Source organism: Arvicola amphibius, chromosome 12 (assembly GCF_903992535.2).
Source record: "Arvicola amphibius chromosome 12, mArvAmp1.2, whole genome shotgun sequence".
NCBI classification, from domain to species: domain Eukaryota; kingdom Metazoa; phylum Chordata; class Mammalia; order Rodentia; family Cricetidae; genus Arvicola; species Arvicola amphibius.
The window spans coordinates 13270006-13297340 of record NC_052058.2 but is presented as its reverse complement, the minus strand read 5'-3'; the positions used below and the strand labels follow the sequence as shown (position 1 = coordinate 13297340).

The window sequence follows — 27335 nt, the reverse complement described above, 5'->3', positions numbered from 1 at the left end:
GAAGACTGCTCGTGCAGATACTAGTCTGAATGCCTGCTCGTAGACACCGTGAAGACTGCTCGTGCAGATACTAGTCTGAATGCCTGCTCGTAGACACCGTGAAGACTGCTCGTGCAGATACTAGTCTGAATGCCTGCTCGTAGACACCGTGAAGACTGCTCGTGCAGATACTAGTCTGAATGCCTGCTCGTAGACACCGTGAAGACTGCTCTGTTCAGGTGTGCGGGGGAGGGTGTGTATGTTTGTGCATGTGTGTGGTGTGTGTGCGTGTGTGGTGTGTGTGCGTGTGTGTGTGTGTGCGTGTGCGTGTGTGTGTGTGTGAGGGTGCACACACGTGTTCCAGGGCATCAAACATCAGCCAGGACTTGAACTCAAGTCATCTCCAGCCTGCTTTCAAAAGCCATCGGGCTCACTAGTGTGTGTTTCTGTTGCACTTTTACTCCCTTACTGTTGAGTCAGTTTAGACCAGGAGGTGAGAGCAGGGCTGGAGACAGAACGGGCCTGGGCATACTAGGGTAGCATTGCCTAGTGACAGCCTTTGCTTAGTGTCTTCAATATTCTCTTTGTATTTTATTCTGTTATTGTCATCTACATACAGAGGAGAAAGAATCCCAGAGGATAAACTTCTAAACTAATTTGACTAGAACAGTTGTGTTACATTTTTAATTTATTAAAAACCTTTTCCACCTAACATATTTTAATCACATTCTTTCCCCTCCCAGCTCCTCCCAGCTCTCCCCCCACCGCCATCCCACCCAACTGCATGTTCTTCTCTCTTTCTGGAAGAGCTACTTTATTCATATTTACTAACATTTGGAGAACCAGCACAAGGTTTCCAGAACACAACTGATCAGTGGCATCTGCCACATCTGGGAATGTGTTGTCTTCCCCCTGCCTCTCTCTGTTTCTGTCCTGGGTGATAGGAGACGTGGAGCAAACAGAAAGATACACTGCCCCCGTAAAAATTGTTTTTAAACATAGCCTTTTTAGCTTTGTATGCTTTATAACATTATAATTCAAAGCTAATATATGTCTTCTCTTAAGTCACTATATATTTCTACCCACCCAGACCCTGACAAGGAAAGGGAAGTGTAAATCCTGTACATTACTTGTGAACACGTGTTCAGATGAAAATGTCAGCAGTATGGATGCTTCATCATTCGGCGGCATCACCATCGAGCATGTGTGGATAATATAAATGTATTTTTTTGGCTTATAGATTTTTAATTCAAGGCATTGAAGACCAGAATGACAAGCCTTTTTCGGAGTGGGTACTGTCACATCCAGGACAAGTGGTCATCACTGTGGTGAGTCAAGGCCGCCTTGGACCGTGAAGAGGGGAATTAGCCGGTGGCTGCAGTGCTAAGAAAGTAAAAGTATGAAAAATGAGTTATTTTAAGGGTAGTAATACATCCTGGTTATTTTGAAATGTATTTTAAAAATAAGATGAGTGTATTTATAAATACATAAATAATATCATAAACACAGTAGAATTATTGGTGGTTAATAAATTCATCCTATAATGAATGAACAGGTATTCATTCTATAAGTCCTTCACTTTCTTAGAGTTTAAAAATCTTCAGTTTATAATATAAAATGGAAATAACCAATAAATTATTTTCCTAAAAGTATATATTTATATTGTACTATATACACTTCTATTGTTACCATTAAAAGTTACTCCAAACTTAGTGGCTTGAAACTACTAAATTTGTTAGTTTGGAGACCTATGGGTTAGAAGAACAGTGCGGGGCTCCCTGCTGAGGGCGAGCTGTCAGCAGGTGTGCGTGGAGGCTCTTAGATTGGGGGGCATCCTAGAGAGAAGGTCACCAGCTCCTAGAGAGAAGGTCACCAGCACACCTCAGTTTCTGCCTTTCTACATCTTCAGAGCTGGTCGTGTTGCATCTCCGCTCATCTCTAGACATCCTTCTATAGTCCTGTCTCCTGTGCAGAGACAGGAAGAAATCTCTCGTTGTAAGGATGCACGTGACACAGGAAACCCAGAGGGGGCGCTCCATCTCAAGGTTCTTAGTCACATCCAGCTTCACAGGTTCTGGGGGTTAGGACATGAACAACTGTGTAGCCATTACTCTGCATATTTGTTAGAGTTGCTAGCGTTTTCTTGGGGTTAAAAGAGAAAAAGGCTGCAGGGATTGTTCAGCAGTTAAGACACTGATTTCCTTGCAGAGAACCCAGGTACAGCTCCCAGCACCCAAACTGTAGCTCACAACCTTCTGTAACTGCAGTTCCAGGGGATGAGACACTTCTTATAACCCCCGTGACCCCTGCATACATGTGGCACACATACGTATAGGCAGGCACATACATATACACATAAACAAATTTTTTAAAAGAGGAAAAGAAAAAAATCAGAGATGTGTGATACTAAGAAAACCAAAATTTTCAGTTGTCCTAAGAAATGTTTGAAGCCTCCCTCAGCAAACTGTATGAAATAAGAGAAGATAGAGGAGCCCCGGGGGGAATAACATTTAAGGAATCAAAGAAAGACAAGCCCGTGGCAAGTACTGGACCAGAGTGGGGTGGGGCAGAGCAGGAGGTAGGAGAGTAGCCATGAAGTTAAGAAATGACTTTTAGTTTGTTTCTTTGATCTTACACTAGAAAAATTGAATGGTCATAAGAAAAGAGGATGCTCCTCATTTGTTAGGCCTTTAAAGATCTGGGTCACGGTTTGCATGTGAAATGTGCCCCCACACTACTTGATTCACCTAGAGGTGCTAGGTGCCTGCCTAGAGGAAGCTGGTCACTAGGGACTGGAGTGTAAGGCAGACCTTGAAGTTTTATAGTCTCGGTGGGTGCTATATTCTTTGTCTGTATGAGAGCAGAGCAGCCTCGTGTTTCTCACGGCACCAGCTGAGAACTTTTTCCCCTCCCACACCATGCCTTTTCCTGACATGGCAGACTGCACCCGCAAACCACGAGCCAGCATAAGCCCTTTCTTAGTAGGTTGCTGCTTGTCAGGGACTTTTTAACAAATGCTCAATCGTTCAATTTTACTAATAGAGACTTGGGAGCCAGATGCTGGGGTGAAAACCTGCTAGCTCAGACAGGCAAAAGAAGCACCCAGTTGACCTTTGTCCTCCACCATCCCCAAAGCCTCCTCTCTCCTACCTTCTCAATCAAGTCCTCTCTCACTCCATGCCCCTACCCTCCACTTTCTGTGCGTATTTCTCTCCATTCTCCCCACTCCGCTTACTCACTATGCTTTTTTTTATTAATAATCAAATATCTTGTAACAACAATGAGAATGCCACTAATACAATCTGAAACTGACAATCACTTGTCAGTCAGCAGGGTCTTGGATACTGGTTTATGTGGAAAGAGGAAGGTAGAAAACCTTTGCCATAGTAACTGTTAAGGATCACAGAAAGCGTACTTGACTTCAGCTCTTATTTTTAAAAGTCCCCATTTTTTCACTTTGCCTGACCTGCCACAATTTTCAAATCTTCACTAAGGTCACCTAGGGCTGTAAACAGACATTTTGCTCTCCAGGTCTTAGGCTGAAAGGCTGGTATCAGCTGTTTCTATGAAAGTGACAAAATTACAGGTGATTCTGGACATTTCTGTAGTTTGGCAAATTCAAATCCTGCAATTTGCCTTAAGGAAGCTCTTCCTGGGTTCCTGGTGGCCTGCGTGCTTCACGATAGCAGTACACAGCTTTCCCAACTCCATCTACCACCTGGGGCGTAATTTACAGCTCTCTTGAATTTACACTGTTGAACTCTCCACAGAGTTGTCTCTAAATAAACATTAAAAGATATTTTTGAGAGAATGTATGAGATAGCACTATATATTGGCCATGAAGAGATTCTCTATATAGATTTGTCCATAATATAGCAATTAGTAATTTCTCTACAAATAAGTGTGTCACCCATTACAGGTGGTGGGACCTTGGAGAAAGAAGCGGATAAACGAGGCAGACTAAAGTTTCATGCAATGACCAAATTTATTTAGAGCCCCAGACAGTCTCTACTCTAAGGGTTAGGAAGGGTCACAGCAGTAAAGTTCTTAGGTGTTCAAGCTGACTACAACCACACGGGCAGGCCATGCATGGAAAAAAACCATATTTTCCCATAGAGAAAATGAAGACTAGTTTAAATGTTTAACTGAGTAACAGCATCAAGCGATAACAAGTGATGTGAGGTAAATTCCCTCCTCTCCACTACACCTGGGAGGAGCACAAAGAAACAGTCCAAGAACAAGCCTGCATTTTGAAGAAACTGAGTCACAAGACTCTTGCCTTATTTTCTTGCGTATTCTCACAGCACTCAGAATCCTCCTCGCACAACTCTGCCCCTGGATCATGCTCCAACCTACACATTTAAGTGGAAAATGTTTTTAAATACGATCCACAGTATTCCCTCACAATGGATGCTCTCACTGGAGGCTGTAATTCATGAATCATCTCAAGATGTGCACAGTGGAAATCTTGACTGTGTAGTTGTTTGTCCTGCCTGCTTCCCAAGCCTCAGACTCTAGCCACTCATTGATCTGGTGATTATGAGTTAGTTTCTAAATCATCTCCCCAGGGAAGAGCACAACAATTGATTGTCCAATGTCAAATGGTCAGCCCTGAAAACATACAAGCAATAGTATGCAGATTGAGCAGTTTTATTTGTGTATTTAGGAATGTATATATATATAACAATGACTAATTTTTAAAAAAGGCTGTTCTTTGAAATAGAGCTATCAAGGGCATAAGGGGAGTTTGGAGGGAAATGATGCAATTATATCATAAACTCACAAAATTAAAGAAATCATTTGTTATTTTAAATTTTTTATTTGTTTTATATGCCAACCTCAGTTCCCCCTGTGTCCCCTATTTTTAATAGTTTTTGTTGCATGTAAAAAGGAATGCTGGGAGTGGGTCTGAGACCTCCTAGTGAGTTGGCCTGAGCCAGAGACCTCCATGGGAGCCGACCCAGACTGGGGGCATTTGTGGGAGCAGATCTGGGCCTGTGACCTGGACCAGAGCAGGACTGGGGCAGTGCACTCCACAGGAGCAGGTTGGGGAGGCCCTGAGAGAGAGGGCCTGGGCCAGAGCCTCTGCAGGTCATGAGTCTGGGGCCTCTGAAGGGCTAGGCCTGAGCCAGGACCTCTGCCGGTCCAGGCGCACCCATCTGGGATCTCCAAGGGAGTGGACCAGAGCCAGAGACCTTTGCAGGACCAATCCCAAGCCAGGGGCCTCCACATGAACAGACCCAGGCCAGAAACATTTAGGAAAACAAGACTGAACCAGCGACGTAGGCAGGAGCAGGCCTGAGACAGTGAGCTCCACAGGAGGAGATACAAGGGAGCAGCCACTGAGGGAGTAGGGCAAAACCAGAGACCTCTGTGGGTGGGGCGGGAGGCTGGGACAACCAAGGGAGTGGGCAGGAACCAGAGACCTCTGTGGGTCCAGACACTCTGGGACCTCCCAGGGAATGGCTGGGGCCAGGGACCTCTGCCTATCTGGGGCATAAATCCTGAGCCACCTAGGGAGTGGGCCTGAGCAGGGACATCTGCCAGAGCAGGCCCAAGGCAGCAACCTCAGTGGAAGGAGCCCCAAGCAAGCTGTCTTTGTAGGAGCAGGCCTGAACAGCCCCTGGTACTGCAGAGAAAATGCCTGGAGTGCCTAGCAACCTCTGGGAACACAGAGTGACCAATGGTGTGGCTAGAACCATGGCCCTGACTGCACCATAAGGAGCAACCATCTGAGCCTTGGATCTACTGGTACCTGGATGATTGATCACCAGAGTCACAGACAACCCCAACTACACCAATCAGAGGAAACAATGGGTAGACAAGATAAGAACACAGGCAAAACCACAAAGGGCAACACAAAACCAGTAAAAACTAGTAACCATACAACAGCAAGACTTTAACAACCAAATATAGATGAAGCAGGGAAAAAATTATGTAAAAAATAACATTAGGACAATGTTTGAGGCCCTTAAAGAGGAAATTAAAAGAATGGTATGGAAAATATGAACAAAAAACTGGAAGACATCAACAAATCCCTTAAAGAAAACCAAGAAAAAGCAATCAAACATATGAAAGAAACTATTCAAGACTTGAAAACTGAAAGAGACAATAATGAAAGCACAAGCCAAGGAAATTATAGAAACAGAAATCATGAGAAAATGATCAGGAACCACAAATGCAAACAAAAACAGCAGAATACAAGAGATAGAAGAGAGAATCTCAAGCGCTGAAGATACAATAGAGGAAATAGGCTCATCAGTCAAAGAAAACATTAAATCTAACAAAAGAATAACACAAAATATCCAGAAAAAAAATGGGACACCATGAAAAGACCAAATCTAAGAATAATAGGTATAAAAGGAGAAGTTCAACTCAAAAACACAGAAAATATATTTAACAAAATCATAGAAGAAAACTTTCCCAACATAAAGGAATATATGCCTTACAGAACACCGAATAGACTGAATCAAAAAAAGTTCCCTTGCCACATAATAATCAAAACACTAAACATACAGAATAAAGGAAGAATAGTAAGACCTGCAAAGGAAAAAGGCCAAGTAACATATAAAGGCAAAATTACACCTGAATTCTCAATGGAAACAAAAGCCAGAAGGTCCTGGGCAAGTGTTATGCAGACATTAAAAGAACACGGATGCCAGCTCAGACTACTACACCCAGCAACTTTCAATCACTATAGACGGAAGAAAAAAGATATTCCATGACAGCACCAGATTTCACCAATACCTAGCCACAAGCCCAGCCCTACACAGAGTACTAGAAGGAAAACTCCAACTCAAGGAAGTTGGCTACATCCACAAAAACACAGACAATAGATGATCTCACAGCAGCAAATCCCAAAGAAGGGGAAAACACACAAAATAATATCAACAATGAAAACTAAATTAACAGGAGATACCAATCACTGGTCATTAATATCCCTTAATATAAATGGACTCAACACACCTATAAAAAGACATAGGCATACAGATTAGATATGAAAACTGAATCCATCCTTCTGCTGCATACAAGAAATACACCTCAACCTTGAAGACAGATATCGCCTCAGAGTAAAGGGTTGGGGAAATTTTTTTCTAATCAAATGGACCTAAGAAACAAACTGGTGTAGCTATCCTAATATCTAACAAAATAGACTTCAGACTAAAATCGATCAAAAGAGACAAAGAAGAACATTTCTTACTAGTCACAGGAAAAAAATCCCTCAAGAGAAAATCTCAATACTGAATGTCTAAAAGCCTCAAATACAAGGGCACCCTCATATGTAAAAAAAAATACTTCTAAAGCATACATCATACATTAAACCCCACACACTAATGGTGGGAGACTTCAACATTCCACTTTCACCACTGGACAGGTCTGTCAGAAAATTAACAGAGAAATAAGGAAAATAACAGTTATGAATCAAATGGACTTTACAGACATCTATAGAACATTCCATCCAAACATAAAAGAATATACCTTCTACTCAGCACCTCATGGAACCTTCTCAAAAATTGACCACATACTAAGTAACAAAACAAACCTCAACAGATACAAAAATATGGAATAACCCCAAGTATCTTATCAGATCACCATGGTTTAAAACTAGAAGTCAACAACAACACTAATTCCAGAAAACCCATAAACACATGGAAATTAAACAATGCTCACCTGAAGCATCAGTGGGTCAAGGAAGAAATAAAGAGAGAAATTAAAGACTTCCTAAAATTCAATGAAAATGATCACACAACATGCCCAGCATTAATGAATACAATGAAAGCAGTGTTAAGAGGAAAGTTCATAGAACTAAATGCCTACATAAAGAAGCTGGAAAAACCCCACAACAGTGAATTAACAGAACATTTCAAAACTTCAGAACAAAAAGAAGCAAATTCACCCAGGAGAACTAGACGGCAGGAAATAGTCAAATTGAGAGCTAAAATCAACAGTATAGAAACAAAGGAAATAATACAGAGAATCAATAAGACGAAGAGTTGGTTCTTTGAGAAAATCAACAAAATAGACAAAGCTTTATCCAAACTAACCAAAAGGCAGAGAGAGAATATCCAAACTAACAAAATCAGAAATGAAAAGGGGGACATAACAGACATGGAGGAAATCCAGAGAATCATCAGGTCATATCTCAAAACCTGTTACTCCAGAAAATTGGAAGAACTTAAAGAAATGGACCAATTTCTGGATAATACCAAATTAAATCAAGACCAGATAAACAAATTAAATAGACCTATAAACTGCTAAAGAAATAGAAAAAGTCATCAAAAGTCTCCCAACCAAAAGAAGCCAGATGGTTTCAGCTCAGATTCTGCAAGATTTTCAAAGAACTAATACCAATACTCCTCAAATGTTCCAACAATAGAAACAGAAAGAACATTGCCAACTCTTTTTTATGAGGCTACAATTACCCTGATCCCCAAGCCACACAAAGACATTAATAAGAAAGAGAATTACAGACGAATGAACATTGATGCAAAAATACTCAATAATTTCTGGCAAATCGAATCCAAGAACCATCAGAAACATCATCCACCATGATCAGGTCGGCTTCATTCCAGAGATGCAGGGATGGTTCAACATATGAAAATCTGTCAACATAATCCACCATATAAACAAACTGTAAAATAAAAACCACATGATGCTGAAAAGGCTTTCAACAAAATGCAACATCCCTTCATGATAAAGGTCTTGGAGAGAGAAGGGATACAAAGAACATACCTAAACATAATAAAGGCAATATACAGCAAGTCAACAGCCAACATCAAACTAAATGGAGAGAAATTCAAAGCAATCCCACTGAAATCAGGAACAAGGCAAAGTTGTCCACTCTCACTATATCTATTCAATATAGTACTTGAGGTTCTAGCTAGAGCAATAAGACAACAAAAAGGAGATCAAGGGATACAAATTGGAAAAGAAGAAGTCAAACTCTCACTATTTGCTGATGATATGATAGTTTACATAGGGACCCCAAAAATTCTACCAAGGAACTTCTACAACTCACAAACACTTTGATTAATGTGATACAAGATTAACTCAAAAAAATTAGTAGCCCTTCTGTACACAGATGATAAATGGGCTGAGAAGGAAATCAGAGAAACATCACTTTTCACAATAGCCACAAATAGTATCTTGGAGTAACTCTAACCAAACAACTGGAAAGCCTGTATGACAATAACTTTAAGTCTTTGAAGAAAGAAATTGAAGAAGACACCAGAAAATGGAAAGATCTCCCATGCTCTTGGGTAAATAGAATTAACATAGTAAAAATAGCAATCTTACCAAAAGCAGTCTACAGATTCAATGCAATGCCCATCAAAATCCCAGTAAAATTCTTTACAGACCTTGAAAGAACAATACTCAGCTTCATATGGAAAAGCAAAAAACCCAGGATAGCCAAAACAATCCTGTACAATAAAGGAACTTCTGGAGGCATCATAATCCCTGACTTCAAACTTTATTACAGAGTTACAGTACTGAAAACAACCTGGTATTGGCATAAAAACCAATGGAACAGAATCGAAGACCTAGATATCAATCCACACATCTGGCTTTGACAAAGAAGCAAAAAATATAAAATGGAAAAAGGGAAGCATATTTACCAAATGGTGCTGGCATAACTGGATTTCAAAATGTAGAAGAATGAAAATAGATCCATATCTATCACCAGGCACAAAACTCAAGTCCAAATGGATCAAAGACTCAACATAAAGCCAGCCACACTGAACCTCATAGAAGAGAAATTGGGAAGTACAGTTGAACGCATTGGCACAGGAGACCACTTCCTAAATATAACCCCAGTAGCACAAACACAAAGAGAAACAATAAATGGGACCTCCTGAAACTGAGAAGCTTTTGTAAAGCAAAGGACACGGTCAACAAGACAAAACAACAGCCTACAAAATGGAAAAAAAGATCTTCACCAACCCCACATCAGACACAGTAATGATCTCCAAAATATACAAAGAACTCAAGAAATTGATCATCAAAAGAACAACTAAATATAACAATAAAAAAATGGAGTACAGACCTAAACAGAGAACTCTCAACAGAGGAATCTGAAATGGCTGAAAGGCCAAGATCAAAACCACTGATGACAACTTACGCTGGAGGGGTTGTGAGGTATAGGGAACACTCCTGCATTGCTGGTGGGAATGCATATGGAAAGTCGCTTTGGATTTCAATATGGTGATTTCTTAGAAAATTAGGAAACAACCTTCCTCAAGACCCAGCAATACCACTTTTGGGTATATACCCTAAGGATGCTCAATTGTACCACAAGGACATGTCTAGCATATGCGAGCCAGGAAAGGGGCTGGAGATTTAAACACATACACACAGAGACATGGGGACACGGATCATTCTTGAAACAAGAATGCCCCTTTTATTGTGTTCAAGGGCAGCTTATATAAGGATCCTTAACTGATTGCCATGCCCCAGCCAAACCCACCAGAAACCACTCCCCTGCCATTAGGAACTTCTGAGAGTCCCATGCTCAGAGCAGCTGCAAGCACAGGAAAACAAGTTGTTTTGCTCCAAGCAGCTGCAAGCATAACAAGCTGTTTACAAGAAATTCAGGGTCTGGGGGTCCACAGCCCCCAACAGACATGTGCTCAACTCTGTTCATAGCAGCATTGTTTGTCATAGCCAGAACCTGGAAACAACCCAGATGCCCCTTGACTGAAGAATGGATAAGGAAAATGCGGTACATTTACACAATGGAGTAATCCAAAGGAGGAAAAAAAAACAATGACATCTTGAGATCTGCAGGCAAATGGATGCATCTAGAAAACATCACACTGAGTGAGGTAACCCAGACCCAGAAAGACAATTATCTTATGTACTTACTTGTAAGTGGTTTTTAGACATAAAGCAAAGAAAACCAGCCTACAAATCACAATCCTAGAGAACCTAGACAACAATGAGGACCCTAAGAGAGACATACATGGATCTAATCTACATGGGAAGTAGAAAAAGACAAGACCTCCTGAGTAAATTGGGAGCATGAGGACCAGGGCAGAGGGTAGAAGGGGAGGGGAGAGGAAGCGGGAGGAGCAGAGAAAAATGTATAACTCAATAAAATCAATAAAAAAAAACAAAAAAAGAGAAATGCCAATTAGTACACTAGGTGTCTATCATCTACCCTCTTAATCTTTCTCTGGAAAAATATCACAATATATATTTCCTTTATGCTAATTCTTCCCATTTCACATATCTGTATAGTTCCATTTCTGTGTTTTTAAGCAGTTTAAATTTAGCATAACTCAAGAGAGTTCATGATACCCCTTATCCAAACATGGCCTCTTCCAAAAGACGCTGTCTAGACGAGAGGCTGAAGTCACAATCGACCTGGTTTCCTACATTCAGGAGCTTTGCTGATGGTTTGTCTTCCTTTAACCTCCACTATAGTGGTAGATTATCTGTGTTTTAGTACATAAAGCTTGCCCGAAGATCAGTGCAAAGCAGCCACACTAGTCAGCCATGCATGCCAGGCAGTGGTGGCACACCCTTTAATCTCAGCAGCCACGCTAGTTAGCTCTAGAGACCGGGTGGTGGTAATGTACGCCTTTAATCCCACCACTAGAGAGGAATTAAAACGAGAGGAGACTGGTCTCAGGCTCAGTCTTAATCTGAGGATTTGTGGCGGCAGGATCACCCACTTTTGACCTGAGGGAGGGAAGAGCCAGTGACTGGCTGCTCTGCTTTTCTGATCTTCAGGCTGAAGCCCAGCATCTGTCTCTGGGTTTTTAGTATTGGTGCTACTCTCCACAGTCTGCCTGCTCTTAACCCCGCTTCTTCGCACGGTTCTTCTATGTCTGGGGAGAACATATGTGACAGTTGAGTCAGATAATAGAAGTTACATAATTTTTTTAAACTGCAAATATCCACACTCTGTGCTAGGAGCATAACTTTAGAGTTTAGTGGAGAAGACAGCACTAATTTAATCTTGGGATCTTCCACCATTGTTAATGTGCTCAGATTATTGTCTAATGATCATGTATTAATGTAAAATTTATTTCCTGGAACATGGACAACAAATTACATATACTGCTGAAGAAAGTGACGCCCTTCCTTGCAGTCACCATTGGCTATCAGGAGTCCCTCAGGGAGGGATGGGGCCGTGTGAGCCCTTCCCTCTTCCACAATGTAATGTTTATAAGCCCAATGTCATGGGGATCCCATGCAGTGATACAGTGAGTCATGAGCGTAAGGGCCCTGTCATGTACAGAAGGCTTTTTTGTTACAGCACACCTCCCCAGCCTGTGGCTCTTGCATTGCCCGCACACCTCCTTCCTTGATGTGCCCGAGCCGTGGAGGGGGTAAAATAGATGACCCGCTTAGGCCTGAACCCTCCACCCTTTCTCCCTGCAAGCAGCTCTAATTAAATCCAGCAGGATTCACAGGCACGCAAGCACGAAAGGAGGATGGGGCTTTGGAGGAAGAAGAGGCTTCAACTGGAACGGACTAGAGAGAGAGGCTACTGGGAGGTGGAGTGTATATAATTGACTATGTACATATATGAAGTGATCAAAAATACAACAAATTTTTAAAAACATAAGATTTAGAAAATATAAATAAGTCATAAGCATCAATCAAAATTCAGCTTTCAAACCTATGTATGCTTTCCTTTACAACAAATCACCTCTATAGATCTTTAACATTCAACTCATGAAAACATTTTAATTAAAAACAAGATTGTGTGCTTCTATTAACATGTGTTTCCCTCCCTTTATTTTTCAGAGCCAGATCATGTTTAATAGTTACTGTATGAAAGGTTTTACGAGTTCTAATCCAAGAGAAAAGCTAGAAGCAGCCCATGCCCATGTGCTGAGTCAAATGAAAGACTTGGGCACCCTGGTCACCCTGAATACTAGCAACTTTCGCACAAAAGTCATGCTAGCAGCAATGCTGACCATATCTGTCTACTGCCGAGACATCGTGACGGACCTGCTAGATAAGAACATCTTTAGTGCAGAGGACTTTGACTGGACAAGGTAAGTAGCTAAAAACTGTAACCGCGTACTACAACTTCTCCCATATAGACCGTTAGGTTCTCTGCTGCACACATCTCTGTCTCAGTTTGCACTTGAAGGATGAATCGCTCCCTAAGCCTTGTGGTCCTCCCCCAGCTTCCTTGGTCCTCTCTCCTCCCCTCACTGTGCCTCATCTTCCCAAGCTGATGTTCTTCCGTATGGTATGTGTGTTTTGTCTGTTGTCACTAAGCCTAGGGACAGGTTTCAACAGTAGTGATGAGAGGTGTCCCTGGTCCCTCTTTTCCTCCTGTGCTACCAGTGTGGGGCAAATGAGGTAAAAGAAACAGAAGGCTGTTTCTAGACAGCTTGCCATGAGCCACTTTTCTTGCTGCTTGCGGGCATAGAGAGCTGCTGCTTCTACTGAGGCGAGGCTAAGCACAGGTCTCATCCATTAAGGGAGGAAGTCTTCTGGTTTTACTGACAGTTATGTGTTCTCTCATCTAAGAATTTACAAGGTGTTAGCATACAACTAGTTTTAAATGGCTTTTATCTTAAATTTTATTTCGAAAATTGACTTGGTTAATTTCTTCACCATCTGCTCTGCTGTCCAGAAGGCATTTAGAGGTGAATGATGACGCGCAAACAGCTGCGTCATAGTATAACTTACACGTGTGACAGGAGAAGGGCTCTCAAAGGGAGCTGAGGGATTCTGGATTTCATCGCTTCCCATTGTGTTCAAAGCAAAACAGCTCTAAACTATTAAAAATGTGTAAAGATTACTATATTATTATAAATTTGTACCTCGTGGTTTCTAAAATCTAATTTTATTTTATTTTATTTTTCCACTTATTTTAATACTTTGATTTGTTTGCTTGCTTTATTATTTTTATACAATATATTTTCATCATATTATTTGTCTTCCCCCAGATCCTCCCCATGTCTCTACCCACTTATGTTCTCTCTCTCTCTCTCTCTCTCTCTCTCTCTCTCTCTGTGTGTGTGTGTGTGTGTGTGTCTGTGTGTGTCAAAAGAGCAAAAATAAAAACAAAGAAACAAACAAAAAACAATAATGCAAAAAATTAACACAACAAAAGGTTCACAAAATTATGGTTTTTGTTTTGTGTTAGCCACTAACTCCTGTGCCCTGGAATGCAGCTGATATACCCAGGATCATTCCATTGGAGAAAACTGATTTTTCCTTTCTTAGAGGTGCCAATCACAAAAAGGTTCTTGCTTAGGGGTGGAACTTTGTGTCTGTGCATGCTGTCTCAGTCTCTGTGTTCATAGGTGCATAAACCATGTTGTGTCTGGAAGACAGTTTCCTGGGAGTCACCCACCACCCTGGTCCCTGCAATCTGTGCACCTCCTCTTCTACCTACGTTCCAAGCATTGAAGTGAGAGGTTGAGAAAGACATTGAATGTAGGGCAGAGTGCTCCAAAGTCACTTACTCTCTATATATACATTGTGTGGTTGTGAGTCTCTGTGTTAATTACCATCTACCCAAATAAGAAACTTTTCAGCTGGGAGATAGTGGCTCATGCCTTTAATCCCAGCACTCGGGATGCAGAGGCAGGTGGATCTCTGTGAGCTCTTGTAGACAACCTGGTCTACAAGAACTAGTTCCAGGACAGGCTCCAAAGCTACAGAGAAACTCTGTCTCAAAAAAAAAAAAAAAAGAAAAGAAAGAAAAGAAAAAGAAAAAAGAAAAGAAACTTCTTTGATCAGGAGGACATGGATGAGCAAATATCTCCGTAGTAAGATGTTGAGTCCTTTGGGGAAATGCCAAGTGTGGTGCAGCTGGATCTTGTAGTAAATGAATTTTCAGCTTTTTGAGGAAAATCCACGCTGACTTCTATTTTGGCCAAACCAGTTTGCACTCCCACTAGCAGTAAATAAGTTTTCCCGTTTCCCACAGCCTCCCCAGCATATGCTGTCATTTGTTTTATTAATCTCGTTCATTCTGACAGGGGTAAGATGAAATCTCAAAGTAGCTTTTGTTTGTATTTCCTTGATGATTAGGGATTTTGAACATTTTTAAAAGCATTTCTCAGTCATTAGCGTATCATCTTTTGAGAACTTGCTGTTTAGTTCTATATCCCATTTTTTTAATTTTTTTTACGTTCAGTCTTGTTTTAGTTCTTTGCCTATTCTAGATATTAACTCTGTCAGATGTATAATTGATAATTTCCCCCATTCTGTAGGCTGCCACTTTGCTCAAATACTGGTGTCCTTCACTATACAGAAGCCATTAGCTTCGTGAGGCCTCATTTAGCAACTGTTGGCTTTAGTGCCTGTGCTGTCAGTGTCCTGTTCAGAAAGTCCCTCCCATGCCAATGAGCTCAAGGGAATGTCTTCCTGTTGATTCTTCAGACTGAGGGTAATGGCCTTGATCCATTGGAATTGAGTCGTGTGCAGAGTGACAGATATGGATCTATTTTAGTTCTACATGTAGCCGTTCAGTTTGACCAGCACCGTTTGTTGAAAATGCTATCTTTTCTCTAGTGTGTAATGTTGGCTTCTTGGTCAAAAATCAAATGTGTGTAGGTGTTTAGACTCACTCTGTGTCTTCGATTCTATCCCATTGGTCAATGTGTCTGTTTTGAAGCCAATATCACCCTGTTTTTATTACTGTAGCTCTGAAATATGACTTGAGATCACAGAAGATGATAGAAGTTCTTTCAGTGGGCAGGATTGCTTTAGCTGTCCTAGGATTTTGAATTTCCAGATGAAAAATTAAAGTTTGTCTTGTTGTTTGTTTGTTCATTTGTTTTCTATTTCTGTGAAGGATTATGTTGGAATTTTTATAATGATTGCAGTGAATATATTTCTTTTATGACTTTATCTATAAAAGGCCCTAAATTAAAGATGCCACCAGGAAACCTCTACAGCTGATCAAACACTTTGAGCAAAGTAGCAGTATATAACACGAACACACAGAATCAGGGTAATAGTAGCTTCAAAAAAAAAAGCATTTGGAAATGGTTCTTCTGTTTCTGTTTTGAAGAATAATTTGAGGAGTATTTGAGAATTGCTTTTGGTTTTTACAATATTAATCCTGCTGTTCCATGATCATGGGAGATCTTTCCAACTTCTGATATAGTCTTCATTTTCTTTTTTCAATGTCTTAAAGTTTTTCTTATACAAATCTTTCACACTTGGTTAGAGCTATCCCAAGAATATTTTTGAGGCTATTGTAAAAGGTGCTGTTTCCCTGATTTCCTTCTCAGACTATTTATATATAGGAAGACTACTGGGTTTTGTGTGTTATTGTTGTATCCTGCTACTTTGCTGAAAGTATTTATCGGCTGTAGACATTTCCGGGTGGAGTCTTTATGGTCTCTTATGGATACAATCATATCATCTACAAATAAGAATTTTTTTTACTTCTTCCTGTCCCATTTGTGTCCCTTTGATCTACTTCAGTTGTCTTATTGCTCTAGCTAAGACTTCAGGTGTATGGAGAGTGTGGACAACCTTGTCTTGTTCCTGATTTTAGTGGAAATCCTTTGAGTTTTCTCCCTTTAGGAAGATAGTGGCTATAGACTTGATATAAACTGACCTTCTTATATTTAAGTATTTTCTTTGTATTCCTAGTCTCTCTAGGACTTTTATCATGAAGGCGTTTTGGATCCCTACGAAGAATCTTTGCATCTAATGAGATGATTGTGTGGTTTTTGCCTTTTTATCTGCGTGTTTGCTTTTGTTTTGTTCTGTTTTGTCTTGTTGGTTTCTCTATGTAGCCCTGAATGTCCTGGAGCTCAGATACTCGCCTGCCTCTGCCTTTCAAGTGCTAATATTAAAGGCATTCTCTACCACCCCACCCCTGTGCTTCTTTTTACCTGTTATTTGGTGGACTCTGTTTATTGATTTGGGCATGTTGCACTGCCCTGTGTCTCTAGAATGAAGCTAAGTTGATCACAGCGGAAAAACTTTTTGATGTTTTCAATTTAGTTTGCACATATTTTATTGAGAATTTTTGCATCTGTGTTGATAAGGGGAATTGGCCTATAATTTTCTTTATTATCTAATCTATGTATGGTTTTGATATCAAGGCAATAGTGGCTTCATAAAAAGAATTTGGAAACATTCCTTCAGTTTCTATTTTATGGAGTAGCTTGAGTGTTGGCATTAGTTCCTCTTTGAAAGTCTGGTAGAATTCTGCTCTGAATCTTTCTGGCCCTGGGCTCGCTTTTGGGGAGATTTTTAATTATTGCATCTTAATATGAGGGGTTATGGGTCTATTAAAATTGTTTTATAATGATTATGTTTCTATATGCAAACATTTTTTTTTTGCTCAAATAATTTGAGTATTGCTTTCAGGCATCTGCGCTATAAATGGGATGAGAAGCAAAAGTTGTGTTACGTATCTCAAGGAAACACCAATTTTGCTTATGGCTATGAGTACTTGGGCTGTGCACCAAGGCTGGTCATCACGCCCCTCACAGAGCGATGCTGGCTGACTCTCACCACAGCACTGTACTTCAACCTGGGAGGCTGCAATGCTGGCCCAGCAGGTGTAGGGAAAACTGAGACTGTTAAAGACCTCGCGAGAGTAAGTAGCTACTGTATCCAGAATGTTTGTCATACAAACTTCAATTGTATCTTAAGTTTACACTATTCCCACTGTTAAACTGTTCGCTGTATTTACCAACACATTCATGGCATGATAAACTCCATCAATTAAATTGTGAATGTCTATCACACAAAAAGGTCTGGCTAAGCCATCCGTCTTTGCATTTATCTGGAACACCGCTGTGTGAACTGACCAGTTAACAGCACAGGAGGTTGAGGGAAGCGGTCATTTCTACTCTGCTCTGTTGTCCTAATGGTTTTGTTGTTGTTGTGTAAATAGCCAACTCTCCTGCAGCGACCAGTCGCACGCTTCCTGTATCCGTTCTGTGGATCTCTAAACTTGGGGTCGAATGCAGTTTTTAAAACTAAGTTGTTTTTCTCAAAAAGCTTAATAGAAATATTTTTCTTACTCTGGCAGTTTAAACATCTTTATTTTATGGCATCACTCAAGTACTATATTAAAACAGTATTTTGTTTTCCAGTGCTATGGCAAACATTGTGTGGTGTTCAACTGTTTTGAAGATTTGGATTATAAGGTAAAGCATAAGCATATATCCTTAAATAAAATGTGCGTGAAAAGTAATTTATTAAGGAATTAAAGAAACTAAGAAAAATACCAAAAAAGTGTATTGGTAGGAGTACACATACTATTAGTCTTTTAATGAATAGAGACTAGAAGCCTAGAATCTAATTGAAAGTTAAAACATTATGTAAACATTACCATTTTTAAAGTGGTTCACCTTTATTCCTTAAAGCGATAATTCTCAGTGTTTATGACGGAGGGATTCTTTCTAAACAAAACCTCACTTGCACAGAGCACGTGGTTGTGCTTCTTTGTTAATACAAATACAAATGTTCATGCCAGGCTTGGTGGTGGGTGCCTTTAATCCCAACACTCAGGAGGCAGAGGCAGGCGGATCTCTGTGGGTTCGAGGCCAGCCTGGTCTACAAGAGCTAATTCCAAGACAGGCTCCAAAACTACAGAGAAACCCTGTCTCGAAAAATCAAAAACTAAAATAAAAAGCAATCCAAATGTTTCTTACCTTGAACGTTTAGTTATTGAAAAGGTAATTGAAAAATTCAAAGAAGTTACAGTGATTAACATCAAAAAGAATTGTAAACATAATAATGATAATTGTCTAAGACAGGCCTAATAAAATCTTGAAATACTTTTATTAAAATTTTGTCTCCCCTATGTGTCAGATACAGATTGAACTCTTTAAGTGTCACAACACCATGGTTTGGGGCATTGGATCTTAATGCTGGGACTGAACCCAGGTCCGTGTGGTGCCAAGTGCCCTATAACAGCCACATTCCCAACTCTGTAACTTGTTTTACATGTTGATTAGCACCCAAAATACCCCACAATGAACAAATATTGACACTTAATACAAAGGTATCTGATTTTTTGCTTTTTCCAGAAGCTTCTGTACCCTCCCGGACCCATGGGCTTTATTCTCTCCCTCTTCATACCTGAGAACCCAGCATTCCTCAGCCTCCCTTCTGCCCATGAAGGGTTTTGTTTTGTTTGGCGTTGGCTCTGCTTGACTGTTTCCTTTAACCTGGTAGTATTTATTTACAAATCAACAGACTTCAGTGTGGCCTTTTAGTGTTCACAGAAGGCCTGGTTAACGCAGGCCTGTGGCTGCTAGCAAAAGGAGGAAAGGCCTTCAGCTGCGTGCCTCTGCTGGGCGGACTGTCCTGCATGCCTCTGCTGGGCGGGTTTGAGGCTGGCTGGGATCTACCTCGCGCTCAGGGCTTGGTTCACTAGTCTGTGGTGCCAATCAGCTTGGTGTGTGTCCTCTTGCTCCACATGAATAGAAAATTGTGGCTAGGCAAGAAGTCCTTCAAGAGCTGGGCTTTTGGCAGCTTTCCTTTCTCTCTATGTTTGGTGGCAGTGTGCAGGTGGGAGCAGCAGCCCGTGGCACCTTCCAATGTCACCATCCTCCCACAGGCCTCTGGAATCAGGGTGCTTTATCCTGTTGGTGTTAAAGCTCCTATGTAGGCCCCGGAAGTTGAGATTCCTCTGCCTATGAATGCAGCTTACATTGTAATTTCCAAACAGCCCTTATTAGGATTCTCCAACCTTAGACATTAACCAACATAATGGTTCAAATGGTGGCCTCAATGTCAGGATTCCTTAACCCTTAACACTAGCCAGTGTTACAGTCAGGGCCTAAGCCCTTGTCCCTAAAGACTTCCTAGTTTTGTGAATTCTTCCAGTGCCTGCTTCCTGGATCTTTGGAGCTTTTCAGCCTGAAGACCCTGCTCCCACGGCCGTGTGCCCTTCGCTGGCTGCTCTTGAGTCGTCCGCTGCAGCTCGTCAGTTGCTAACCATCAAGCTAACCTGCCACGTGCACAGCTAAGCCTGCCCACTCTGCCACTACTGCTGTTGCTGCCTGTTTTTGTCACTACTTTTCAGTCTCCATGGCTACTTTCAGCTCAGCCCACAGTGCTAAAAACAGGCAAGAAAGGGCCATTTGTGAGAAGCCCTTACTGGTTAGTTTTTTGTCAGCCTGGCACAGCCAGGGTCAATAAAGAAGGAATTCCAACTGAGAAAATGCCTCCATCAGATTAGCTTGTAGGCAAGTCTGTGGGGCATTTACTTGACTAAGGACTGATGTGGGTGGGCCCAACTCACTTTGGTGGCGCCTCTCTGGTGATTGACTGGCCCCGGGCTGAATTAAAAGGGTAGTGGAGCAAGGCATGAGGAGCAAGCCAGTAAACAGCTTCCTCCACGGCTTCTGCTTCAGTTCCTGCCAACAGTTCCTGCCCTGACTTCCCTACATGGTGGACTACAACTGTAAGCCTTAAAAAAAAAATCCCATTCTTCCCCAAATTGCTTCCGGTCACGTCTTTATCACACTGATAGAAAGCAAGTGAAGACACTATCATTGGACCTAAAGCTGCAGTCTAGCGGCAGGAGCACGGCAGTCCCATCTCCCATCAGACTCCCCGGTGAGCACAGGGGGGTGCTGAGGCCTTGCCTTTGGCATCAGTCACAGCCATCGAGATTTGTGCTTGAAACAATCACAGGCTCCCTTTTTAGTGTCTGTCAGAGCAGTTCCCTGGCTAGGCTGTCAGGGGAAACACTCCCTCTGGCCCCTGCGGACATTGTTACAGTCAGTGTTCACAAGGCTGGTGATGGTTCAAAACAAACAAAAACAAAAAACCTGGCCCAAATTCTGAACTTCTCCCAAACCTGTGCCACCAGGAATGAGGCAATCAGCTGCAGTTGTGTGGTGTGGGAGTTCCCTCTGTGCTGTGATTGCCATTTGATGGAGGACTCTCATTGGTTAATAAAGAAACTGCCTTGGCTTTTTGATAGGGCAGGATTTAGGTGGGTGGAGTAGACAGAACAGGAAGAAGGAAGTGAGGCAGATGCCTCGGGCTATTGCCCTGCCTCTCCTCTCTGGGTCAGATGCGATGGAGCCAGCTGCCAGGTCAGACATGCTGAATCTTTCCTGGTAAGACACCAATCGTGGTTTTACACAGATTATTAGATATGGGTTAGTCAAGATGTGAGTAAGAGGCTGAAACTAATGGGCCAGGCAGTGTTTAAATGAATACAGTTTGTATGTTGTTATTTTGGGGCATAAGCTAGCCAGGCGGCCGGGAGCAGGGCAGTGGGAACACAGCCCACAGCTCTCACTACAACCATTAATTAATAAAGAAACTGCTTTGAGCCTATGGCAGGGAAGAACGGAACTAGGCGGGGAAAGTTAGGCTGTATGCTGGGAGAAAGAAGGGCCGAGCCAGGGAGACGCTATGGAGCCACTGCCAGAGACAGACGTGCTGAGACTTTGCTGGTAGGCCATGATTATTTCGGGGCTAAACTAGCTGGGTGGCCAGCACAAACAAGCAGCTCCTCCCTCCTTGCTACAGTTGTGTTGTGGTTTTCTTGAAGCACCGATGCAGTCCTCTAGACATTTCGTGTTGGGGTCAGCTGTGAGTCCTTTTACTCAAGGCACAGCTGGGACAGCAAGGAGGAATCCAACAGAGTCAAATTGTTCCAGCCTTCATCACCTTATTATCAGAAGAGTGCTGACGATAAGATCTTGGAATTCTATCATTGACAGTAATAGGGCTTTTAATAGTTTGCAACAGTGTTTCAAGGACACCTGCTTACAAGATCCCCAACCCCTACCTACCCCATCCCCTCCCCTTCACCCTCACCCCTGGCACCAATTACCTCATCTATAGACCACACTAAACTACAAGGAGTCTGCCTGCTCCAGAGAAGGACATATGCCTTCTGACACTTGACTCCTGTCTGCTGCAACAGGGTCATAGAAACACCTCTAGGATGCAGCTCTGAGACCCAAATGGCTTTGTGCAGCTGGCCATCAGCTGCACCTGCCAATGGTCCTGGACCGCAGGTGTTTGCTGTGTGTGTTTCAGCTTTCAAAAGAAACACGGTGAACTCATCAAGAGTCGAAGCAACTGCTAAACTCTATGGAGAGAAAAATGCAAAAGAAACCTGGCTTGGGGAAGATGAGAAGAATACATACAATTTAGTATCCAGGTGGAAGTGTTTGCCTTTATAGTTTCTGTAATCAATCCTCTTATTTTTTTTTAAGATAATGGGGAAATTATTCTTTGGGTTGGTGCAGTCAGGAGCTTGGTGCTGTTTCGATGAGTTCAACCGGATAGATATAGAAGTTCTCTCCGTCATTGCCTCACAGATCCTAACCATCAAGGTTGCAAAAGACAGCTATTCTGTGAGGTATTTATGCATGGGTTACACCTTTGGGATGGAATCTGATACACATTTACTGTTTAATTAGTGCTGAGTCCTTTTCTTAAGTATTGGGGTCTTTGAGTTTTTATTTGGTTTAGTTTGTTTAGCATGCAGCAAAATGAATGACACTTGCCTTGAATGTTTTCCTCTGACGAATAACATGGGAGAAATGTGTGTGTGTGTGTGTGTGTGTGTGTATGAATGTTTGTATATATGTGTGTATACATATTGTGTATATATACACTATATATATATATAAATATATATATATACATATATATATATTCAACTTTAATGTCAATTAAAGGTATCCACCCTCCTTTCACACTTTGGAGCAGCCTGGAGCCGCCAGCCCTCAATGCAGATATACTCTAGTTAATATTTTTTTCTATCTTAGAATCTCTTTTATCTTAGGATATTACACTTAAAGAAATCAAACAAGAGTTATGAATATTTTTCCTTAATTCTACATGAATTTTTCTTTAATTCTATACCCATTTAAAAACAGAAATCCTGGCTGCACCCCTGAAGTCCCAGCTCACCATTCTAAACTGAGGTGCTCTTTTTTAAAAAAAACCACAAGAAAATATATGTATGTTAGGGTTACTGTTGTTTATGAATAATAAACAGGTTTTCCCTTCCAGCTCATGCTGATGGTGCTAACTTTGCTCTGATTGGTTTCATGCTGTTAGTGTTACCAGAGCTTACAGGCGGACACAGATGGGGTATTGTAACCCCCATTTTACCACTCTCCTCTCTGCTTTGACCTCTACGAAGTGTTGTGCCCAAGAACTGGCCAGCTGTGTCTGGTCGTTCTGCCTCTCATGTTTACACTGTCTTCCTCTGTAAGAAACCACCCCAGAAATTCTTGCCATTGTCTCTGCCTGGGTTGTAGCCGGCAGGACATGGTGTTTAGGGCAGAGCATCTGCCTCACAGCTGTCTGCATATATTTTTTTTATTTTTGAGATTTTATTATTTTTTAAATCCTCAGCCTAGAGTTACAGATGACTGGGAGCAACCATGCGGGTGTGGGGAACCGAACCCGGGGCTGGAGGAAGGTCAGTCAGCGCTGAGCTCCTGCGTTGTAACTGGACGTGGGCTGTGTTCCAGGCAGGAGCTCTGTGCTCTGCTGATGTGCTCTAGTGAGTTTGCAGGCCCAACACACTGAGGGCTTCACAGGGTCACTTCCCTGTGTGGATCATTTTGTCCAATGGTGCCTTCCAACACCTAGACCCAAAGGTTCTCAGACATCTTTAGATAGGGTCAGATATTCCTGAATCACAGTAGAACTCAGCGTTGTCTCAGAATAGGCCACCACCTCCTTCTTTCTGTGTTGTTGTTAAGTAAGTTTTATTTGGATTTAAGTGTAATAAAGCCTTAAGAAAATTCCCTGGTTAGTTAAAGTTTTAATACCCTTAGGCCTGGAGGGTGAGGTTTTTGGTTTTTTTTTCTATACAGGGTTTCTTTGCATTGCTCTGACTGTCCTGGAACTCACTCTGTAGTCCAGGCTGGCCTCGAACTCACGGTGATCCAGCTGCCTCCCTGCCTCTGCCTCCCAAGTGCTTGGATTAATATTAATATTAATATTATAGACCTGTGCCACTGCTGCCTGGCCTATAGGAGTGATTTTAATGAATGCTTTACTGTCTTTTAGATTTCTACTGGATGGTAAAGAACTACGTATCAATATGTCATGTGCCATGTTTGTCACCTTAAATCCTGGGTAAATATTAATGAGTCTAATGACAGTATACACAGACAAGATCCCTTGACCTTCTCTGTGGGTGGGGTTGTCTGGTACCGTGTAGCTATCATTCACCCTCCGGAATCTTTTTTTGAACTAATTCTTTGAGAATGCCTTACATTGTATTTAGATCTCATTCACCCCTCACCCTAACTACTCCCAGATCCATCCCTCGTTCTACACGCAAACAACTTTGTGTCCTCGTTCTAAAAAAGAAATCAAATCCAGATAGTGCTACCCATATACCCTTGGGTGTGGGCTGTCCCCTGGAGCACAGCCAGCCTCAGGGACCCCACTGTTCAAGCTCTCCCTCCCCCGGCAGTCACCATTACCAACACCTCCTCCAAGAGGGATGGGACTCAGTGCCCTCCTCCCCGTCCATGATGGGGTTTTGTTTGATGCAATCTTAGCCAGGTTTTAGACATTCATGCTGTTGCAGCCATCAGGAGGTCATATGTCCAACCACCCTGTTGTGTAGACTTTTTCAAACTTGAAACCATATACTTTCCTCAAAAAAGAATTCTATTGGCTTTCTATGTGACATTTACCTGAAAATTAGTTGAAAAGGTGGCTTTTAGCTTTCATGTCATGAGCACCCTGCAAAACACTGTTCCTTTGTAGTCACCTCTAGACATCCATACCCACTCTTCCACAGTGACCCTTGAGTCTTGGAAGGGGGTGGTGTGATACTAATGTCATTGATGGCCAAGGATTCGGCCGTCTCCTGTTGTCTCCAACTTGACCAGTTGTGAGTATGTGCTCATCACCACCTAGCTTCTCTGCTGAGATTCAAAATGGGCTTCTCTATAGGCGTAAGGATGAGGCCTTAGGAGTCAGTTTAGTGGTGTGCAGAGTGACTGTGGTTGGCTCTCCCCGGACGGTCACCTGTCCAGCCACAGGTTCATGCATCGTGGCGCCAAGCATGAGTTCCATCTTGTAGAGCTGACACAGCCCCACAACTGCCTCTCTCTATGAATGGATGTGACATCTCCACCCTGTCCATGCAGGTGATTACACTAAGTCTCTGACTCTGGGCTAGGTCCATCAAACATTGAACAGTGCTGCCTTGGCCCCAGGAAGCAGAAAGGGCTGAGACAAGGTGAAGCGTACAATGAAACACAAGGCGTATGATAGGCTAGCATAGCATGTGGGCGGGAGGAAAGGTGAAAGGCACCTTGTAAACTAATTTCCACATATGGGTCACACAGAAAGCCAATGGAATTATGTGAGGGCAAAGTAATGGCATTTCACATCTGGAAAAAATGCAAGGCGCGGTTGGATTTTTATTATTGTTGCTGTTTTTCTTCTCTTTAGAGATAGAGGTCGAGTTGAGCTCCCAGAGAACTTAAAATCTCTGTTTCGCCCAATAGCAATGATGGTGCCCCACTACAAAATGATCACTGAAGTAATTCTCTTCTCATTTGGCTTCAAATCTGCAAGATCACTATCAGGAAAGCTCGTTAACCTTTACGATTTAGCCAGCAAGCAGCTGTCAAAGCACGTGAGGAACTGCCTCTCTCCAATTATATTATATAAAGTATAAAGCTGGTCATGTAAAAGTGATGCAAAGGCATTTCTGCTATTGGCCAGGAATTGGCAGGACCAGCTGGGCCCACTGTAAGACGGGAGTTGCTGTCTTCAAAGTGGCTGTGCATCCATGGTCCTCGGCCTTTACTCAAAGGTCTGGAGAAAGTGGTGGCATATATGTTACTTCAGATCACATCTTCTCTCTCTGCTCATGGATGTGAGCCTCCAGATCCGTGTTCTGCAGCTCCATGTGCATCTCAGTGATTTGAAGGACTTGTGAAATCACAAGCACTTGGCCTGACTCTGTTCGTCAGTGCACAGCTGAGCAGACTGCACTCGGAAGCTCAGTTACCAGGGCAGCTGTGTTGAGTCCCACACCTTCTTGAGAATTGTTCTGGGATCTGAGTATTTGTTTCTAACCCAAAATGGTTTGGTCAGCAAACCACATTTTCTCCAAAGTCTTCCTTTCCTCTTGTTATTTTCCCATGCCCCTTCCTGGTTCTCAGACAGTGTAACTGGTATGCCATAACTGTTAACACTTACCACTCTTTCTTTTAAGAAAGAGGCTCTCCAAAATTCAGTAGTGCATGCCTTTGGTCCTCAGTACTGGAGAGGCTGAGACAATGGGAACATTTGAGTCCAAGAATTCAAGGCCAGGCTGGATAACACAGTAAAACTCTAAAGGGAGGGAGGAATGGAGGCATGGAAGAAGAGAAGACAAGGACATAAGTCAAGCACAAACTTAGAAGAGAAATAAAAGCATTGGAGTCAGAATTGGGGTTTTTAGATTCATACAGATATCTCCTTTTACAGACTAGATGGTTATTAATTTACATATGTGTGTGTGACTGTCTTAAATGGGTCTATTTTCCCTTGAGAACTATAGTAACTCGGATATTGGATACTCTATTTTCCCTTGAGAACTGTAGGAACTCAGATATTGAATACTCTATTTTCCCTTGAGAACTATAGGAACTCAGATATTGAATACTCTATTTTAGGAGCATTATGATTTCGGCATGAAGATCTTGAAGACAGTTTTAATAATGGCAGAAAAGAAGAAACAGGAGTATAAATGGTCAGTGGACATTTGAATTTAGTGCAAGGTTCAGAGAGTTACATACCACTGGATAATTTGTAGAATTTTAATTAAGGCAAGCAAAAACAGAAGCTACCAGACTACCACACTAAGATGGACTGGCAGGTACTTAGTGGTATCAAAAGAACAAAAATGAACCAGATCATGGATTCCAGATCCCTAGTGGGGCCTGTTCTTTAGAAGGTCTGCATTACTGATGTGTAATAAAGCATGCAGAGAAATGTAGGGCCCATCTAGAGTAGAAATAACGAGAAAGAGAAAACGGTACCTGCACGAAACTGACACACACCCTCACTTGTCCACAATCAGTGGAGCGTGGCTAGTAACACAGTGTCAGTGCTGTGTTAGGCATTGCCAGTGTTCTAAAGAAGATTCAGAGTGCATGGGAGGAGTGTGTAGAGTGTGTAGATAAGCAAATACAACACTTTATGTGAGGGACTTGGACATCCACAGACTTCGGTACCTGTGGATGACCCTGGTAGACTTTGGTACCTGTGGATGACCCTGGTAGACTTCGGTACCTGTGGATGACCCTGGTAGACTTCAGTACCGTGGATGACCCTGGTGCTAACAAGACTGCAAAGTGAAAATCAGATGTAAATAACTGAAATTAATAGAACTTCTAACATAAAATATCATAAAAGCTAAACATATCCAGTGTTGGTTTATGAAAGGTGATATT

The 27335-nt window shown here is 41.9% G+C and overlaps 1 protein-coding gene across 1 annotated transcript in view; it reads left to right on the top strand.

Annotated features, from left to right (window-relative positions):
• The window catches only part of Dnah14 (dynein axonemal heavy chain 14), a 215082-nt gene that overhangs the window by 57018 nt on the left and 130729 nt on the right, over positions 1–27335 (top strand). The window contains 8 exon segments of the mRNA XM_042054001.1: positions 1220–1307; positions 12736–12989; positions 17290–17521; positions 18024–18077; positions 22122–22267; positions 23938–24006; positions 25348–25528; positions 26556–26632. Of these exon segments, the coding sequence (XP_041909935.1) occupies positions 1220–1307; positions 12736–12989; positions 17290–17521; positions 18024–18077; positions 22122–22267; positions 23938–24006; positions 25348–25528; positions 26556–26632 (1101 nt within the window).